At 38.0% G+C, this 21,192-nt stretch overlaps 1 protein-coding gene across 1 annotated transcript; it reads left to right on the top strand.

The window, feature by feature from the left end:
• The first annotated feature begins 616 nt into the window (after positions 1-616).
• LOC126668351 (uncharacterized) lies at positions 617-4,445 on the top strand. Its single transcript, XM_050361556.1, has 4 exons — positions 617-1,596; positions 1,717-3,014; positions 3,132-3,829; positions 4,317-4,445. Exons 1-4 carry the CDS (start codon positions 617-619, stop codon positions 4,443-4,445), a joined length of 3,105 nt encoding a protein of 1,034 aa, XP_050217513.1.
• The last annotated feature ends 16,747 nt before the right edge of the window (positions 4,446-21,192 follow it).

The following is a 21,192-nucleotide window of genomic DNA, read 5'->3' as shown; positions in this document are numbered from 1 at the left end:
AAATGGGTAAAACGATTGCTGGTGGACGATGGTAGCTCGGTTAACTTGTTGACTCTGTGATCAACACTATCTCAGGAGGAACTTTGGAATCCGAGTATGGTCGCAAACGCAGAAAGAAAAAACAAAAGATGGTCATGTCGGTATCTACGGGGTCGCCATGGCCTAACATTGTTTTCGGACCAGAGGATGCGAAAGGAGTAGATTTTCCTCATGAGGACGCTTTGATTGTATCTGCCATCATTGGATCGAAATGGGTAAAACGATTGCTGGTGGACGATGGTAGCTCGGTTAACTTGTTGACTCTGTGATCAACACTATCTCAGGAGGAACTTTGGAATCCGAGTATGGTCGCAAACGCAGAAAGAAAAAACAAAAGATGGTCATGTCGGTATCTACGGGGTCGCCATGGCCTAACATTGTTTTCGGACCAGAGGATGCGAAAGGAGTAGATTTTCCTCATGAGGACGCTTTGATTGTATCTGCCATCATTGGATCGAAATGGGTAAAACGATTGCTGGTGGACGATGGTAGCTCGGTTAACTTGTTGACTATTAGGGGAAATCAAACCCTTTCTAGGCAATGTTACATGGCAACTATGGGCAGCACGGTGGAAACGATGAACATCGATACACCGGAGCTGCTCCTCAGAGAGAAAAAGGCTCAGAAACCCCGTGAAAACTTAGAAACGATTGAACTTACAGAGGGATCCGAGATGTGTGTAAAGCTGGGGGTAGATTGGCCAAACGAGCACCGGGAAGCTATCATAGCTCGGATAAAACAGTATGTGGAGGAATTTACCAACAAGCCAGAGGATATTGGGGGGGTAGACCCGAAGATAATCTCGCACAAGTTAAACGTGGATGCCAAGTGCAAGCAAAAGAAAAGAACTTTCTCTCTAGAGAAACAGATTGCTATCCGAGACGAAGTTGAGAAGCTCTTGAAAGCCGGGTTCATCAGGAAAGTGGATTATCCTGAATGGCTGGCCAATGTGGTCTTGATCAAGAAGTCTAACGGAAGATGGAGGCTTTGTATAGATTTTACTGATCTAAACAATGCCTGCCCAAAAGACAGTTTTCCTCTGCCAAACATCGACCAACTGGTGGACGCAACGTGCGGATTTGCGGTCTATGCATTCTTAGATGCCTCTCAGGGATATCACCAGATCCCGATGAATAAAGACGATGAAGAAAAGACAGCGTTCACTATGGATCTGGGGACATATTGCTACAAGAAGATGCCTTTTGGCTTGAAAAATGTTGGGGCAACCTATCAAAGACTCATGAATCATGTTTTCAAAGATCAACTGGGCAAGAACGTCGAGGTTTACGTAGATGACATAGTCGTGAAATCCAAAAGGATCGAGGATCACGCAGGGGATCTGGCAGAAACTTTTAAAAAGCTGAAGGGTTTCAACCTCAAGCTGAACCCGGAGAAGTGTGTCTTTGCAGTCCGGTCTGGGAAATTTCTCGGGCACCTCATCTCGGAGAAAGGCATCGAGGCGAACCCGGAGAAAATCGAGGCAGTGATGGACATGAAAGCCCCGAGCTCGGTAAAAGAAGTGCAAAAGTTGAATGGAAGAGTCACGGCATTGGGAAGGTTCATGAGTTGTTCGGCCAAACGATGTTTGCCATTTTTCAAAATCCTGAAGAATACAAAGAATTTCAAGTGGACAGAGGAGTGTAATACATCTTTTGAAGAGCTGAAGGTTTACCTCAGCACACCCCCAGTGCTAGGTAGAGCCGAGCCAGGGGAAATCTTATACTTGTATCTCTCGGTGAATGATGAGACAGCAGCGGCAGTCCTGGTAAAGGAAGATAAAGGTCTGCAAACCCCAATTTACTATCTCAGCAGGGTCCTGAAAGGCCCGGAGGTCAGATATCCAAAAATCGAGAAATTTGCTTTGGCATTGAAAGTGGCGGCGCCAAAACTAAGGAGATATTTCGAAGCTCACATCATCGTGGTACGGACGAACCAACCTCTGAGAAAGGCATTGCAGAGGCCAGAAATGTCAGGACGGCTGGTCAGCTGGTCGGTCCAGTTAGGAGGATACGACATCCGGTATGAACCGAGACCGGCTCTGAAAGCACAAGTGTTGGCTGATTTCATAGCTGAGACCACAGCGAGTAACCAACCTGAGGAACCTGATGAACAACTTCTACGGTGGGTCTTAGAAGTCGATGGGGCATCAAATCTGGAAGGATCTGGGGCAGACGTAGTCTTGAAAGGCCCTCACGGAGTTACACTCCGAAGCTCGGTGAAATTCGATTTCCCGGCATCCAATAATGCCGCGGAATATGAGGCTCTGTTGATCGGATTAAGAATGGTAAACGTGGTCAAAGCCGAGCACGTAACGATAAGGAGTGATTCTCAGTTAGTCGTTTGTCAAATCCTGGGTACTTTCGAAGCTCGGGATCCAGAAATGAGAAGATACGTGGACAGAGTCAAGTTCTTCTTGAACAAGATTCAGGAGCTCGGAGGAAAATGGGTGATAGAGCAAGTTCCTCGTTTGGAAAATCAAGAGGCCGACGTACTAGCCAAAGCAGCAACAGTGAACGAAAAGATACCAGGAGTCCATTTCTCTATTCAAAAGCATTCCAGCATCGACAACCACGAAACCATTTTTCTAACTCAGACTTTAGAAAATTGGATGCAAGGCATAGCCCATTACCTGATGGACGGGACTCTGCCAGAAAACAGAGACAAAGCATACAAAATCTTGCGACAAGCCCCGTACTACGCGTTCCTCGACGGAGTCTTATACAGGAAGTCATTCACCCACCCGTGGTCGAGATGCCTAACTGCAGAGGAAGGCGAGTACGTTCTGAGAGAAATACATGAAGGTATTTGTGGGGCACACATAGATCCTCGCATGTTGGCAAAGAAAGCAGTGTTGCAGGGATACTACTGGCCCCTGATGGTTAGGCAGGCAGAAGAGATAGTAAAGAAATGTGAAAACTGTCAGAGGCATCAGAACATCCGACATGCTCCCACCACAGAGCAGTGTCCTATTACCAGTCCTTGGCCATTTGCAACATGGGGAATTGACATCCTGGGACCTTTCACGCCAACCACGGGGCAGAAAAAGTTCTTGATAGTGGCAGTAGATCACTTTACAAAGTGGATCGAGGTAGAGGCAGTGAGTACCATCACAGAAGCTCGGATCAGGGATTTCTTCTGGAGGCAAATTGTGTGTCGTTTCGGTATACCCAGAGCATTGGTAACTGACAACGGAAAGCAGTTCAACTGCCGAGCCTTCAAGGAATTTTGCAACGATTTGCACATTGACATGCGTTTCACTTCCGTGGTTCATCCGCAAAGCAATGGGATGACCGAAGTAACCAACCGGACGATCCTAAAAGGGCTCAAGGCCAGGCTGGGGGAGTTCGATAAACAGTGGCTGGAAGAGCTACCTAAGGTTATATGGGCTTACCGAACCACCCCAAGGGCAGGCACAGGAGACACCCCGTTTTCTCTGACATATGGGTGTGAGGCAATGATACCTGTGGAAATCGGGATGCCAACTCTAAGGGTCCAGTTCTTTGATGAGGCTAAGAACGAGGAAGAACAGAAGTTATGCCTAGACCTGTTGGAAGAGCGAAGAGAGCAGGCAGCGCTGAGAATCGAAGCATACAAACAAAGAATAACTAAGTATCATAACAAGAGAGTTAAACCCCTGAGTTTCCAAGTCGGCGATCTGGTCCTAAGACGGGCAGACATTGCTAAGGGAAATGCTGGAGTGGGAAAGCTCGAACCCAACTGGGAAGGCCCATATCGAGTCATTGAGGTCGGACGAGCAGGAGCTTACAAGATAGCACACATGTCGGGCAGAGTGCTCCCGAGAACTTGGAACTCCCAGGTTCTTCGGAAATACTATCAGTAGTCACTTGTTTTCATTTTCGAGGTACCTAGGGGTTTTTTCACTTATGTTTGAGTTAGGCTTTTGTAAAACTCAAACATAAGTTTTTCCCCTCAATGAATAAAAAAGATTAAAAAGAATTCATGTCTTTTTCAAAACCCGAGCAATCTACTCGGTAAAAAATCCACGGGCTATGTGCCATCCACGGGTTATGTGCCATCCACGGACTATGGGCCATCTACGGGCTATGCGCCATCTACGGGCTATGTGCCATCCACGGGCTATGTGCCACCAGCGGGCTATGTGCCACCAGCGGGCTATGTGCCACCAGCGGGCTATGTGCCACCAGCGGGCTATGTGCCACCAGCGGGCTATGTGCCATCCACGGGCTATATGCCACCTACGGGCTATGTGCCACCAGCGGGCTATGTGCCATCCACGGGCTATGTGCCACCAGCAGGCTATACGCCATCTACGGGCTACATGCCACCCGCAGGCTGGGTACCACCTGCGGGCAATTTGGACCCCGAGCAAGGACAACCCCGGGCTATCCAGAGTCAGCAGTGCTCACACCGAGCAGCTTGATTAAACTTGATCTCAGAATAACAAAGAACCTATTCTAGCATTTTTCTCCCAACTCTGAGTCTAGAATCCACAAAAAACCAAGAAGGTCACACTAACAAAACCAACTCGGAAAGTAAGCCGAGTGGTTCAGGAAACATATTATCATAGACATAGACAAAAGCTTCGAAGACACAAAACAGGGCAGAAAATTCATTCAAGAAAACAACACTGATATAATAAGAAAACATAAACAGGCAAAAACAAAGATATATATACAAGGGAAAATGTTCAAGCCTTGCAAAAAAGAGAGCCCAGAGCTCAACATTCAAAACTTACAAATTGTAAAAACAAAAAAAAATTGTTCAAAAATTACAATGACAAATGCTTCAGTTCGGACCCTGGCTTTGATCATCGGCAAGATAATCTTCAATATCTGCCGGCATATCATAATCCTCAGGTAGCTCCTTAGCACGGCGATGCAACTCAAGCACGTTCAGCTTAATATCCGAGACGTCGACGTCGGCTCCAAACCGGCCTCTCACGAACTCGCCAACTTGGACCTCGCCGACATATAGCATCTTCCGGAAATCTTCATACAAGTTCTCCTCTCGGGTGGCACCTTCAGCGACTTGGGCCTCGGATTTCTCGGCTCGCCCAACGGCCTCGGCCAGCTAATTCTTTAGATCCTCCACCGAATCCCGGAGCCCCTTGGAAGCCAGCTCATTCCGACGAGTAACGTCAGCGAGCTGCTTCGAGAAATCCTCTCTCTCGGCAGCCTTCTCAGTCTCCAGACGACTGACGTCACTTCTTAACTTTCCCAGCATCTCCAAGTCTTCCGACCTTCGATCCTCGGAATTCTTCAGTTTATCTTCCAGCTGGGCCACCAGAGAAGCTCTGTCCGAAGCTCTCTTCTCGGCCTCCGAAGCCCTTTTCTCGGCTTCTCCTGCCCTCTTCTCCGCATCACGAACCTTGGCCGCCTCAGACAATAGAAGCCTCTTGGCCAGCAGAAGGTCGTCCTCATTCTGGCTAGCATGCGGGTCAGCCCGGTAAGAAATCTGAGCGCCTTAAAGCAAACACAAAGTTGCTTAAAAAATAAGGAAAATAAATCAAGTAAAACAAAAAAGAAAAGTCGAAGAGATTACCTGGATACAGAGGGCAGAGACCGTCGCCAGAAAGTTCTCCGGCTTATAGGTCTTATAATAGGCCTCGTCCTCGGGTAGCGTAGTCACCCGAGCTATATCCCCAGCGATGGGCAGCTCATGAATCGATACCCGAACGCCCGGGTTGTGCTGCCCAACCCACTCGGCAAATCTTGCCCGAGTTATGCCCTGCTGACCAGAGGCAGTAGTACTGGAATCTGAGGAAATGTCTGGCAAATCCGGCATTCGAGATCCACCAGCACGGGCGCTTGAACCCCCGACCTCGAGAGTAGCCCGTTGAGGAACCTCCTCGGACTGTCGAGGCCCCATCACGGTTTCCGCCGAACCCAGATCGACAAAGGGAATGTTCCCCATTTGTTCGGCAGTAGGGGGAAGCTCCACCCCGTCAGGCCTCTGAACTCGGAGAGGAATTGCATCCAGCCCCGTGACTTGAACACCTTCCGGAACCACCGGAGACTTGGGAGCAGCCGCAGTCTCAGCAGCGGGAGAAGGCCGTGGGACAGTCGAACCTGCAGCAGGCGCAGGCTGCGAGACAGTAGGGGTAGCAGCTCGGACGGCTGGCCTCTTCCTTTTCTTCCCAACCAACTTGGCAGGGTCCAGACTGTTCACTGCAATCACACTAAAGCATAACAGGGTTAAACATAACACAACAACAACAACAATTTGACATAGCAGACAGAGGAACAACCAGAGGCAAGAAGCTAAAGTAAGCAAAAAAAAAAAACAAACCAGCACTAGCTGAAGCCGGGCTTTTCCAATAGTCAAAAAAGAGCTTTGGGCACAGCTCGTCGGCCTGTGCTTTCTCTCCGGCAGGAGCAGCGTCTCGGAGCTTCAGCATATCGGCTAGCTCTAAAGGACCAGGGATGTGAAACAACCTATCGGGCTTATAACACTTGGAGACCCAGGTGGTCACCATCCCCTGGAAGGCAGTGGGGTGAGAAACTTGAAAATAATCCTCCTTGAAATCCCTCAAGGAGTCGGTTATCCCTGACACCAGCCCCCCGGCCAAATCTTTCCTCTCACCCCGAAATCGAAGATAGGCGAAATGACTCTGATCCTTCAGCGACATCAGGTACATGCAACAGAAAAGCCGCATACTGTCGGTCACCCCATTCTGCCGACACAGCTCCAAGAAACAAGAGTAATGCCGAACTCCATTGGGATGAATCTGGGATAATGGCACTTCAAAGTAGTTGCTAAACCTCTTGTACTGCTCGGATATGGGAAACCGGATGCCGGATTGGAGGTGCTCCAGGGTAAGCATAATTGTGTTCTCGGGAGGAACGTCATTCAATCTCTTCCCCGCAGGAATTATAGACAGCTCGTACTCCTCCGGGATGTCAAAAGTTGCTCGCACGACCCTCAAAAAACCCAATGTGCATCGCGACGTCTTGATGTCCCGATCATCAGGCTTATCACCGGCAGTCTTTTTCTTTTCTTTCCCTTTTCGGAAAGGACCAGCAGGTATTGAGGTACCCACCTCTTCCACCTTGGGAGCCTCATTATGCCGAGGGCGAACCACATAAAACTCAGCCGACGGCTCATCCATACCCATATCATTATCATCATACCCCATCCCCTCTTCACGCTCTGATGACTCACCCGACATGCCTAAAGACAAGGAAACAAGCTCGGATGAGGCAAGTCTCACTAGATAAACACAGTAAACGAAAGAAAAACTAAAACTATGGATCAATGAGGGTTTCCTAGGGGGTGAATTCATCAGAACATGAAGAACATCAAACGAAATCTCCAGATTTCTGGAGAAACGCTTCCCAAACAAAACCACAATGAGACAATACACACAGCAAACTCACAGCAAAATCACAGAAAAACAAAGGCATGAAACATGAAAGGCAATAAATTCTGGACATCAAAACAACTCTCAGAAATCACATTAAACTCAAAAAAAAAAACCATGGCAAGGAGAAAAGAGCATCAGTTTCTGGAAAAACGTTCGAAGCAAACAATACAGAAACCAGTCACCACAAACACAACATTCAAGTCATCACAGGTACAAAGAACCAGAAATCTATTAGATAAACCAGAAAACTTACTGGTATATGAAGCAGAGAACCTTCAAAGAACAATGGAAAATCCTTCGGCGTAGACAGCATCAGGAACCGAAAGCTTCAAAAACACCAGATGATCCTTCGCCAAAGAGAGTACAGAAAACCTTCAAACTCAGAAACGTGAGGAAGACTGAGAAAAATCAAAGCACACAAATCTGTTTTTTTTAGCGCAGAGAGAAAACAAGAGAAACGAAGATGAAAAGTTTAAACTGTTTTTGAAAAATGAAATTTATACCTGAAAAGAGAGGGAAATTGAAAGGACACGCCTTTAATTTTTCTCTCTCCCCCCACTCAAAACGTCTCCTGGGAAAGCGCTCACGCCTTAACTGCTAGACACGTGGACCCAGCGTAGACAACAAGCAACTGCCACATAGGATAACGGCTGCAACAGCTGTCAGACAAGACATCTCGACAGTCACGTCCTTTCACACAACCATATCAGCTCACCCATCTTCCTGACAAGCGGCTCGGTGTCAGAGACCACCCAAAAACAAAGCAAGCACGTCAAGGATCACGTGACCGAATAACTCGGATAACACTACCATCTCGGACATAAATATCCGACACACTGGGGGGGACTAGTGATAACGTAGCACATCTAATAGGGGCGAAGCAACCTCGCCAGGAACGAACATCGCTAAGTCAAGCATTTCACCGACCTGGTAACAATGTCCGACCTTCTCGAAATCGTAGATCACATGACTTGGGGGGTCACCGGATCGATGGGCATTCAAACATCATCTGAGACATTCATGTCTGATAAGGTCGGACCAAGGATTCTATCCGGGCTCCGAGTTATATTCAACTCAGAAGCCAGACCTAGCTCCGAGTTCATAAACCCGAAAGATCGGACCATACGACCCGAGCTTCGAGATACCCTCAGAAACCAGAACCATGATAACTTGGTCCCCAAGTTATCCGAGCTTCAGAGTCTGACCGGGCTCCGAGGTCTTGCCCGAAGGCACACGCCCGTGTACCAGATCCTGGGACCACAGAAGATCCTCTGACAGGTACGTGAGGAATGTTCCCTCTGACACACCTAACAAACCGCGCCTCCTGCAGGGATATTCTTCCACGTGAGCATAACCGAATTCTGGGACCACTGGGCTCACAGCCTGCCAGCAAGGCAGGTTTGTCCTTAAACCCTAACTATAAATAGAGGGTTTAAGGACAAACCCTAGGTAATTTCTCTTTTTCTACTCTAAGGATACTCCTTTTCTCTTCTTCTTCTTTTTCTACCTCAAAACCTTACTTGAGCGTCGGAGTGAACGTCCGGTGACCCCCACCGGAGTTCCTTCTGACCTCTGTCTGCTTGTGGTGTGCAGGTCGATAAAGCTAGGTTCCAGTTTGGTGATTTATCATTAACGTTTTACACTTTTGGCTTAAAATCGCTAAAAAGGATAAGCGTTAGGATTTGTTTCGTACCATTTGAAACGTTTGAATTGGTTTCGTAACATTTTTAACCTTTGGCTTAAATCGCTAAAAAGGTGAAACATTTGGATTTGTTGCTTTACGTTTGTAAACGTTTGGCTTGAATCGCTAAAAAGGTGAAATATTTGGATTGGTTTTGTAATGTTTGGCTTAAATCACTAAAAAGGTGAAACGTTTGGATTTGTTTCGTAACGTTTGAAAATTTAAATTGGTTTCCTAATGTTTCTAATGTTTACCTTAAATCGCTAAAAAGGGGAAACGTTTGGATTTGTTTCGTAATGTTAGTAAATGTTTGGCTGAAATCGCTAAAAAGGTGAAACTTTAGGATTTGTTTCATAACGGTTTAAACGTTTGCCTTAAATAGGTAAAAAGGTGAAATGTTAGGATTTTTTTCGTAACATATTAAACGTTTGGATTGGTTTCGTATCGTTTTAAACGTTTTGCTTAAATGGATAAATAGGTGAAACATTTGGATTTATTTCGAAACGTTTTAAAAGTTTGGCTAAAATCACTAACAAGGTAAAATTTAGGATCTGTTTCGTAACGTTTTAAATGTTTGGCTTAAATCGCTAAAAATGTGAAACGTTTGGATTTGTTTCGTAACATGTTAAACATTTGTGGATTGGTTTCGTAATGTTTTAACCGTTTGGCTTAAATCGCTAAATAAGTGAAACATTTGGTTGTTTCAAAACGTTTTAAACATTTGGCTTAAATCGCTAAAAAGGTAAAACATTAGGATTTTTTTGTAACATTTTAAACGTTTGGCTTAAATCGTTAAAAAGGTGAACATTAGGATTTGTTTCGTAACGTTTTAAACTTTTGGCTTAAATTGCTAAAAAGGTTAACCGTTAGGATTTGTTTCGTAAAGTTTTAAACGTTTGCATTGGCTTCGTAACGTTTCAAACATTTGGCTTTAATCACTAAAAAGGTTAAAAGTTTGGGTTGGTATCATAACGTTTTAAACATTTGGCTTAAATCGCAAAAAAGGTGAAATGTTAGGATTTGTTTCGTAAAGTATTAAACATTTGGCTTAAATTGCTAAAAAGATGAAACTATAGGATTTGTTTCGTAATGTTTGGATTGGTTTCATAACGTTTTAAACATTTGGCTTAATTTGCTAAAAAGGTTAAACGTTTGGATTCGCTTCGTAACGTTTTTAAACGTTTGGCTTAAATCGCTAAAAAGGGGAAACGTTTAGATTGGTTTCGTAACGTTTTAAACGATTGGCTTAAATCCCTTAAAAGGTGAAAGGTTTGTATTTGTTTCGTAACATTTTAAACGTTTGGCTTAAATCGCTAAAAAGTTAAAACGTAAGAATTTGTTTCGTAACGTTTTAGATGTTTAGCTTAAATCGCAAAAAGGGTGAAACGTTATGGTTAGTTTCGTAAGGTTTTAAACGTTCGGCTTAAATCTTTAAAAAAGGTGAAATATTAGGATTTGTTTCGTAACGTTTTAAATGTTTCGCTTAAATTCCTAAAAAGGTGAAACGTTTGGATTTGTTTCGTAATATTTGGAAACATTTGGCTTATATCGCTAAAAAGGTGAAACCTTTGGATTTGTTTCGTATTGTTTGTAAACGTTTTGCCAAATCTCTAAAATGGTGAAACATTTGGATTTGTTTCGTAATGTTTTAAACGTTTGTGTTGGTTTATAACGTTTTAAATGTTTGGCTTGAATCGGTAAAAAAGTGAAACATTTGGATTTATTTCGTAACGTTTGTAAACGTTTGGCTTAATTCGCTAAGAAAGTGAAACGTTTGGATTTGATTCATAACATTTTAAACGATTTGATTGGTTTCGTAACACTATAAACGGTTGGCTTAAATCGCTAAAAAAATGAACCGTTTCGACTTGTATCATAATATTTGTAAACGTTTGGCTTAAATTGCTAAAAAGATGAAACGTTTGGATTTGTTTCGTAACGTTTTTAATGGTTGGCTTAAATCGTTAAAAAGGTGAACGTGAGGTTTCGTTTTGTAACGTTTTAAACTTTTGGCTAAAATCGCTAAAAAGGATAAACATTAGGATTTGTTTCGTAACGTTTTAAAAGTATGAAATCGTTTCGTGATGTTTTAAATGTTTGGCTTGAATCGCTAAAAAGGTGAAAAATTTGGAATTGTTTCGTAACGTTTGGCTTAAATCACTAAAAAGGTGAAACGTTTGGATTTGTTTCGTAACGTTTGAAACGTTTGGATTGGTTTCCTAATGTTTTAAACATTTTCCTTAAATAGCTAAAAAGGTGAAGCATTTGGATTTGTTTTGTAATGTTTGTAAACGTTTGGATGTAATCGCTAAAATGGTGAAAATTTAGGATTTGTTTCGTAACATTTTAAATATTTGGCTTAAATCGCTAAAAAGATGAAAAGCTAGGATTTGTTTCGTAACATGTTATACGTTTGGATTGGTTTCGTAACGTTTTAAACATTTGGCTTAAATCGCTAAATAGGTGAAACATTTGGATTTGTTTAAAAATGTATTAAACGTTTGGCTTAAATCGCTAAAAAGGTAAAACATTAGGATTTGTTTCGTAACGTTTTAAACGTTTGGCTTAAATCGTTAAAAAGGTGAACGTTAGGATTTGTTTCATAACGTTTTAAACTTTTGGCTTAAATTGCTAATACGTTAGGATTTGTTTCGTAACGTTTTAAACGTTTGAATTGGTTTCGTAATGTTTTAAATATTTGGCTTAAATCACTAAAAAGATTACACGTTTGGATTGGTATCATAACGTTTTAAACATTTGGCTTAAATCGCAATAAAGGTGAAACCTTAGGATTTATTTCGTAAGGTCTTAAACATTTGGCTTTAATTGCTAAAAAGGTGAAACGTCAGGATTTGTTTCATAACGTTTTAAACGTTTGGATTCTTTTCGTAATGTTTTAAACATTTGGCTTAAATCGTTAAAAAGGTTAAATGTTTGCATTCGTTTCGTAACCTTTTTAAACGTTTGGCTTAAATCGCTAAAAAGATGAAACGTTTGGATTGGTTTTATAACGTTTTAAACGTTTGGCTTAAATCGCTTAAAAGGTGAAGAGTTTGGATTTGTTTCGTAACATTTTAAACATTTGACTTAAATAGCTAAAAAGGTGAAACGTAAGAATTTGTTCCGTAACGTTTTAAACGTTTGGCATAAATCGCTAAAAAGGCTTTGGATTTGTTTCATAACGTTTTAAACATTTGGCTTAAATCGCAAAAAAGGTGAAACGTTAGGATTTGTTTCGTAAGGGTTTAAGCGTTTGGCTAAAATCGTTAAAAAAGGTTAAATGTTACGATATTTTTTGTAACTTTTTAAACGTTTGGATTGGTTTCGTAACGTTTTAAACGTTTATCTTAAATCCCTAAAAAGGTGAAACGTTTGGATTTGATTAGTAATATTTGGAAACGTTTGGCTTAGATCTCTAAAAAGGGGAAACGTTTGGATTTGTTTCGTAATGTTTGTAAACGTTTGGCTTAAATCTCTAAAAAGGGGAAACATTTGGATTTATTTCGTAATTTTTTAAACGTTTGTATTGGTTTGTTACTGTTTTAATCTTTTGGCTTGAATCGGTAAAAAAGTGAAACATTTGGATTCGTTTCGTAACGTTTGTAAAAGTTTGGCTTAATTCGTTAAAAAAGTGAAACGTTTGAATTTGTTTCGTAACGTTTTAAACGTTTGAATTGGTTTCAAAACATTTTAAACGTTTGGCTTAACTCGCTAAAACGGTGAAATGTTTGGATTTGTCTCCTAACATTTGTAAACGTTCTTCTTAAATCGCTTAAAAGGTGAAACGTTTGATCTGTTTCGTAATGTTTGTAAACGTTTGTCTTAAATCGCTAAAAAGGTGAAACGTTTGGATTTGTTTCGTAACGTTTTAAACGTTTTGATTAGTTTCGTAATGTTTTAAACGTTTGGCTTAAATCGCTAAAATGATGAAACCTTTGGATTTGTTTCGTAACATTTGTAAACATTTGGCCTAAATTGCTAAAAAGGATAAACGTTTGTATTTGTTTCGTAACGTTTCAAACATTTGGATTGTTTTTGTAATGTTTTAAACGTTTGGCTAAAATTGCTAAAAAGGTGAAACGTTTGGATTTGTTTCGTAACGTTTTAAACGTTTGGCTTAAATCGCTAAAAAAGTGAAACTTTAGGATTTGTTTCGTAAAGTTTTAAATGTTTGGCTTAAATCGCTAAAAACTTGAAACGTCAGGATTTGTTTCGTAACATATTAAACTTTTTAAGACAAATACAAATGTTTCACCTTAAATCGTAACATTTTAAATGTTTGGCTTAAATCGCTAAAAATGTGAACGTTAGGATTTGTTTCGTAAAGTTTTAAACTTTTGGCTTAAAATCGCTAAAAAGGTTAAACGTGAGGATTTGCTTTGTAACGTTTGAAACTTTTGAATTGGTTTCGTAACGTTTTAAACCTTTGGCTTAAATCGCTAAAAAGGTGAAATGTTTGGATTTGTGTCGTAACGTTTGTAAACGTTTGGCTTGAATCGCTAAAAAGGTGAAATATTTGAATTTGTTTCGTAACATTTGAATTAAATCGGTAAAAAGGTTAAACGTTTGGATTTCTTTCGTATCGTTTGAAACGTTTAGATTGGTTTCCTAATGTTTTAAATGTTTGACTTAAATCCCTAAAAAGATAAAACATTAGGGTTTTTTCGTATCTTTTTATACGTTTGGCTTAAATTGTTAAAAAGGTGAACTTTAGGATTTGTTTCGTAACGTTTTAAACTTTTGGCTTAAATCGCTAAAAATGTTAAACGTTAGGATTTGTTTTGTAACGTTTTAAACGTTTGAATTGGTTTCGGAACGTTTTAAACCTTTGGCTTGAATCGCTAAAAAGGTAAAACGTTTGGATTTGTTTCGTAATGTCTGCAAATTTTTTGCTTAAATCGCTAAAAAGGTGAAATATTTGGATTTATTTCATAACGTTTGGCTTAATTATATAAAAAGGTGAAACGTTTGGATTTGTTTCGTAACGTTTGAAACGTTTGGATTTGTTTCGTAACGTTTTAAACGTTTGGCTTAAATCGCTAAAAAGGTGAAACGTTTGAATTTGTTTCGTAATGTTTGTAAATGTTTGGCTGAAATCTCTAAAAAAGGTGAAACGTTTATATTTGTTTCGTAATGTTTGTAAACGTTTGGCTTAAATCTCTAAAAGGCAAAACGTTAGGATTTGTTTCGTAACATTTTAAACGTTTTCCTTGGTTTCGTAACATTTTAAACGTTTTGCTTTATTCGATAAAAATGTGAAACGTTTGGATTTGTTTCGTAACGTTTTAGATGTTTTGATTGGTTTCGTAACGTTTTAAACGTTCGGCTTAAATCGCTAAAAAGGTAAAACTTTTGGATTTGTTTTGTTACATTTGTAAATCTTTGGCTTAAATTGCTAAAAAGATGAAATGTTTTCATTTGTTTCATAAAGTTTAAAATGTTTTGATTGTTTTCATAACATTTGTAAACGTTTGGCTTAAATCGCAAAAAATGAGAAACGTTGGGATTTGTGTAGTAACGTTTTAAACATTTGGATTGGTTTCATAACGTTTTAAATGTTTGGCTTAAATCGCTAAAAAGGTGAAACGTTTGGATTTGTTTCGTAACGTTTGGATTAAATCGCTAAAAAGGTGAAACTTTAGGATTTGTTTCCTAACGTTCTAAATATTTTGATTAAATCACTAAAAAGGTGAAACATTAGGATTTATTTCGTAATATTTTAAACCATTGGATTGGTTTCGTAACGTTTTAAATATGTGGCGTAAATCTCTAAAAAGGTGAAACATTTGGATTTGTTTCGAAACTTTTTAAACGTTTGGCTTAAATCGCTAAAAAGGTAAAACATTAGGATTTGTTTCATAACTTTTTTAAACGTTTAGCTTAAATCATTAAAAAGGTGAAACGTTTGTATTTGTTTCGAAACGTTTTGAACGTTTGGCTTAAATTGCTATAAAGGCAAAATGTAGGGATTTGTTTCCTAACGTTTGTAAACGTTTGTCTTAAATCGCTAAAAAGGCGAAACGTTTGGATTTTTTACATAACGTTTGTAAACATTTGGCTTAAATCGCTAAAAAGGTGAAACATTTGGATTTGTTTCATAAAGTTTTAAACGTTTGGATTGGTTTCGTAACATTTTAAATGTTTGGCTTTAATCGCTAAAAAGGTGAAACATTTGGATTTGGTTTCGTAACGTTTTAAATGTTTGGCTTAAATCACAAAAAAGGTGAAGCGTTTGGATTTGTTTCGTATTTGCAAACATTTGGCTTAAATCGCTAAAAAGGGGAAACGTTTGGATTTGTTTCGAAACGTTTTAAACGTTTGGCTTAAATTGATTAAAGGTGAAACGTTTGGATTAGTTTCGTAATGTTTGTAAACGTTTTGCTTAAATCACTAAAAAGGAGATACGTTTGGATTTGATTCGTAACATTTTAAACATTTGGATTGGTTTCGTAACGTTTTAAATGTTTGGCTTAAATCGCTTAAAAGGTGAATGGTTTGGATTTGTTATGTATCGTTTGTAAACGTTTCGCTTAAATTGCTAAAAAGGCGAAACATTTTGATTTCTTTCGTAACGTTTGTAAACGTTTGGCTTAAATCGCTAAAAAGGGGAAACATTTTGATTTGTTTTCGTAACGCTTCAAATGTTTGAAAACGTTTGGCATAAATCACTAAAAAGGTGAAACACTTGGATTTTTTTCGTAACGTTTTTAAACGTTTGGCTTAAATCCCTAAACAAGTCAAATGTTTGGATTTGTTTCGTAACGTTTGTAAACGTTGGGCTTAATTCATTAAAAAGGTGCAAATTTGGATTTGTTTCGTAATGTTTTAAACGTTTGGATTGGTTTCGTAACACTTTCAACGTTTGGCTTAAATCGCTAAAAATGTGGGACGTTTGGATTTGTTTCGTAACATTTGTAAACATTTGGTTTAAATTGCTAAAAATGTGAAACATTTGGATTTGTTTCGTAACGTTTTAAACGTTTGGATTGGTTTCATAACATTTTAATCGTTTGGTTTAACTCGCTAAAAAGGTAAAATGTTTAAATTTGTCTCCTAACATTTGTAAACGTTCTTCTTAAATCGCTAAAAATGTGAAACGTTTTATTCGTTTCGTAATGTTTGTAAACGTTTGTCATAAATCGCTAAAAAGGTGAAACGTTTGGATTTGTTTCGTAACGTTTTAAACGTTTTGATTGGTTTCGTAATGTTTTAAACATTTGGCTTAAATCGCTAAAATGGTGAAACCTTTGGATTTGTTTCGTAACGTTTGTAAACATTTGGCCTAAATTGCTAAAAAGGATAGACGTTTGTATTTGTTTCGTAACGTTTCAAAAATTTGGATTGGTTTTGTAATGTTTTAAACGTTTGGCTAAAATTGCTAAAACGGTGAAACGTTTAGATTTGTTTTGTAACGTTTTAAACGTTTGGCTTAAATCGCTAACAAGGTGAAACATTAGGATTTGTTCCGTAACGTTTTAAATGTTTGGCTTAAATCGCTAAAAAGTTGAAACGTCAGGATTTGTTTCGTAACATTTTAAACTTTTTGAGACAAATCCAAATGTTTCACCTTAAATCGTAACGTTTTAAATGTTTGGCTTAAATAGCTAAAAAGGTGAACGTTCGGATTTGTTTCGTAAAGTTTTAAACTTTTGGCTTAAAATCGCTAAAAAGGTTAAACGTTAGGATTTGCTTTGTAACGTTTGAAACTTTTGAATTGGTTTCGTAACGTTTTAAACCTTTGGCTTAAATCGCTAAAAAGGTGAAATGTTTGGATTTGTGTCGTAACGTTTGTAAACGTTTGGCTTGAATCGCTAAAAAGGTGAAATATTTGAATTTGTTTCGTAACGTTTGGCTTAAATCGGTAAAAAGGTGAAACGTTTGCATTTCTTTCGTAACGTTTGAAGCGTTTGGATTGGTTTCCTAATGTTTTAAAAGTTTGACTTAAATCTCTAAAAAGATAAAACATTAGGATTTTTTTCATATCTTTTTAAACGTTTGGCTTAAATTGTTGAAAAGGTGAACTTTAGGATTTGTTTCGTAACATTTTAAACTTTTGGCTTGAATCGCTAAAAAGGTTAAACATTAGGATTTGTTTTGTAACGTTTTAAACGTTTGAATTGGTTTCGGAACGTTTTAAACCTTTGGCTTGAATCGCTAAAAAGGTGAAACGTTTGGATTTGTTTCGTAATGTTTGCAAAAATTTGGCTTCAATCGCCAAAAAGGTGAAATATTTGGATTTATTTTGTAACATTTGGCTTAAATATCTAAAAAGGTGAAACGTTTGGATTTGTTTCGTAACGTTTGAAACGTTTGGATTGGTTTCGTAATGTTTTAAACGTTTGGCGTAAATCGCTAAAAAGGTGAAACGTTTGGATTTGTTTCGTAATGTTTGTAAATGTTTGGCTGAAATCGCTAAAAAAGGTGAAACGTTTGGATTTGTTTCGTAATGTTTATAAACGTTTGGCTTAAATCTCTAAAAAGGCAAAACGTTAGGATTTGTTTCGTACCGTTTTAAACGTTTTCCTTGGTTTCGTAACAGTTTAAACGTTTTGCTTTTTTCGATAAAAAGGTAAAACGTTTGGATTTGTTTCGTAACGTTTTAGACGTTTTGATTGGTTTCGTAACGTTTTAAACGTTTGGCTTAAATCACTAAAAAGGTGAAACTTTTGGATTTGTTTTGTTACATTTCTAAATCTTTGGCTTAAATCGCTAAAAAGGTGAAATGTTTGGATTTGTTTCGTAACGTTTAAAACGTTTTGATTGGTTTCATAACATTTATACACGTTTGTCTTAAATCGCTAAAAAGGAGAAACGTTGGGATTTGTGTAGTAACGTTTTAAACATTTGGATTGGTTTCATAACGTTTTAAACGTTTGGCTTAAATCGCTAAAAAGGTGAAACGTTTGGATTTTATTTGTAACGTTTGGATTAAATCGCTAAAAAGGTGAAACTTTAGGATTTGTTTTGTAACGTTTTAAATATTTTGATTAAATCACTAAAAAGGTGAAACATTGGGATTTGTTTCGTAATGTTTTAAACCTTTGGATTGGTTTCGTAACGTTTTAAACGTGTGGCGTAAATCGCTAAAAAGGTGAAACATTTGGATTTGTTTCGAAACTTTTTAAACGTTTGGCTTAAATCGCTAAAAGGGTAAAACATTAGGACTTGTTTCATAACATTTTTAAACGTTTAGCTTAAATCGTTAAAAAGGTGAAACGTTTGGATTTGTTTCGAAACGTTTTGAACGTTTGGCTTAAATAGCTATAAAGGCGAAATATAGGGATTTGTTTCCTAACGTTTGTAAACGTTTGGCTTAAATCTCTAAAAAGGCGAAACGCTTGGATTTTTTCCATAAAGTTTGTAAACGTTTGGCCTAAATCGCTAAAAAGGTGAAACATTAGGATTTGTTTCATAAAGTTTTAAATGTTTGGATTGGTTTCGTAACGTTTTAAACGTTTGACTTTAATCGCTAAAAAGGTGAAACGTTTGGATTTGGTTTCGTAACGTTTATATGTTTGGCTTAAATCGCTGAAAAGGTGAAACGTTTGGATTTGGTTCGTATTTGCAAACGTTTGGCTTAAATCGCTAAAAAGTGGAAACGTTTGGATTTGTTTCGTAACGTTTTAAACGTTTGGCTTAAATCACTAAAAAGGAGAAATGTTTGGATTTGATTCGTAACATTTTAAACGTTTGGATTGGTTTCGTAACGTTTTAAATATTTGGCTTAAATCGCTTAAAAGGTGAATGGTTTGGATTTGTTATGTATCGTTCGTAAACGTTTCTCTTAAATTGCTAAAAAGGCGAAACATTTTGATTTGTTTCGTAACGTTTGTAAACGTTTGGCTTAAATCGCTAAAAAGGCGAAACGTTTGGTTTTGTTTCGTCACGTTTCAAACGTTTGGCTTAATTTGATTAAAAGGGGAAACGTTTTAAAACGTTTGGCTTAAATCGCTATAAAGGGGAAACGTTTGGATTTGTTTTCGTAACATTTCAAATGTTTGAAAACGTTTGGCATAAATCACTAAAAAGGTGAAACATTTGGATTTTTTTCGTAACGTTTTTAAACGTTTGTCTTAAAATCTCTAAACAAGTGAAACGTTTGGATTTGTTTCGTAACGTTTGTAAACGTTGGGCTTAATTCACTAAAAAGGTGCAAAGTTTGGATTTATTTCGTAATGTTTTAAACGTTTGGATTGGTTTCGTAACGCTTTTAACGTTTGGCTTAAATCGTTAAAAATGTGAGACGTTTGGATTTGTTTCGTAACATTTGTAAACATTTGGCTTAAATTGCTAAAAAGGGCAAACGTTTGTATTTGTTTCGTAACGTTTGTAAATGTTTGGCCTAAATCGCTTAAAAGCTAAAACGTTTTAGATTTGTTTCGTAATGTTTAAAACCTTTGGCTTAAATCGCTAAAATGGTGAAACGTTTGGATTTTTTTTGTGACGTTTGTAAATGTTTGGCTTAAATCGCTAAAAAGGAGAAACATTTGGATTTGTTTCATAACGTTTTACAAATTTGGATTGGTTTGTAATGTTTTTAAAGTTTTTCTTAAATCGCTAAGAATGTGAAATGTTTGGATTTGTTTCGTAAAGTTTTAAACGTTTGTCTTAAATCGCTTAAAAGGTGAAATTTTAGGATTTGTTTCGTAACGTTTTAAACGTTAGCTTAAATCGCTAAAAAGGTGAAACGTTAGGATTTGTTTCGTAAAATTTTAAACGCTTGGATTGGTTTTAGAACGCTTTAAACGTTTGCCTTAAATCGCTAAATAGGTGAAACATTTGGATTTGTTTTGAAACTTTTTAAATGTTTTGCTTAAATCGCTAAAAAGGAAAAACATTAGGATTTGTTTCGTAAGGTTTTAAATGTTTGGCTTAAATCGTTAAAAATGTGAAACGTTAGGATTTCTTTCGTAACGTTTTAAACTTTTGGTTTAAATTATTAAAAAGGTTAAACGTTAGGATTTGTTTCGTAACATTGTAAACATTTGAATTGGTTTCGTAATGTTTTAAACCGTTGGCTTAAATCGCTAGAAAGGTGAAATGTTTGGATTTTGTTTCGTAACGTTTGTAAACATTTGGTTTATATCGCTAAAAAGGTGAAATGTATGGATATGTTTCGTAACGTTTGGCTTAGATCACTAAAAAGGTGAAACATTTGGATTTGTTTCGTAACATTTTTAAGGTTTGGCTTAAATTGCTAAAAATGGGAAACGTTTGGATTTATTTCATAACGTTTTAAACGTTAGGCTTAAATCGCTAAAAAGGTGAAACATTCGGATTTGTTTCGTAGCATTTGTAAAGGTTTGGCTTAAATCGCTAAATAGGTGAAACGTTTGGATTTGTTTGGTAATGTTTTAAACGTTTGTCTAAAATCACTAAAAAGGTGAAACGTTTGAATTTGTTTCATAAAATTTGGAAACATTTTGCTTAAATTTCTAAAAAGGCGAAACGTTGGCTTAAATTGCTAAAAAGGCGAAACGTTTGGATTTGTTTAGTAACGTTTTAAACATTTGGATTGGTTTCGTAATGTTTTAACCGTTTGGCTTAAAATCGCTAAAAAGGTGAAACGTTCGGATTTGTTTTGTAATGTTTTAAACATTTGGCTTAAATCGCTAAAAAGGTGAAACATTAGGATTTGTTTCATAACGTTTTAAACATTTTAATTAAATCGCTAAAAGGTCAAACATTAAGATCTGTTTCGTAACGTTTTAAACCTTTGAATTGGTTTCGTAACGTTTTAAACGTGTGGCTTAAATCGCTAAAAGGGTGAAACATTAGGATTTGTTTCGTATGGTTTTAAACCATTGGCTTTAATCGGTAAAAAGGTGAAACATTAGGATTTGTTTCGTAACGTTTTGAACGTTTGGCTGAAATAGCTAATAAGGTGAAACGTTGGGATTTGTTTCGTAGCGTTTATAAACGTTTGGCTTAAATCTCTAAAAAGGGGAAACGTTTGGATTTGTTTCGTAACATTTGTAAACGAGCGTCTTAAATCGCTAGAAAGGGGAAACGTTTGGATCTGTTCCGTAACGTTTGTAAATGTTTGGCTTAAATCGTAATAAAGGTGAAACGTTTTGGATTTGGTTTCGTAACGTTTTAAACGTTTGGCTTAAATCGCTAAAAAGGA

This window comes from Mercurialis annua, linkage group LG2 (assembly GCF_937616625.2).
Source record: "Mercurialis annua linkage group LG2, ddMerAnnu1.2, whole genome shotgun sequence".
In the NCBI taxonomy this organism is placed as follows: Eukaryota; Viridiplantae; Streptophyta; class Magnoliopsida; order Malpighiales; family Euphorbiaceae; genus Mercurialis; species Mercurialis annua.
The sequence above is the reverse complement of the archived record's forward strand: the minus strand, read 5'-3'. Positions and strand labels throughout refer to the sequence as shown.

Bases quoted from the DNA above. Each gene is read 5' to 3' on its own strand.
- LOC126668351 (XM_050361556.1), top strand. From the start codon at position 617: ATGAACATCGATACACCGGAGCTGCTCCTCAGAGAGAAAAAGGCTCAG. The intron at 1,597-1,716 runs GTTCATGAGTTG...GGTTTACCTCAG, and splicing joins AGAGTCACGGCATTGGGAAG to CACACCCCCAGTGCTAGGTA. The intron at 3,830-4,316 runs GTGCTCCCGAGA...TGCCACCAGCAG, and splicing joins TAGCACACATGTCGGGCAGA to GCTATACGCCATCTACGGGC.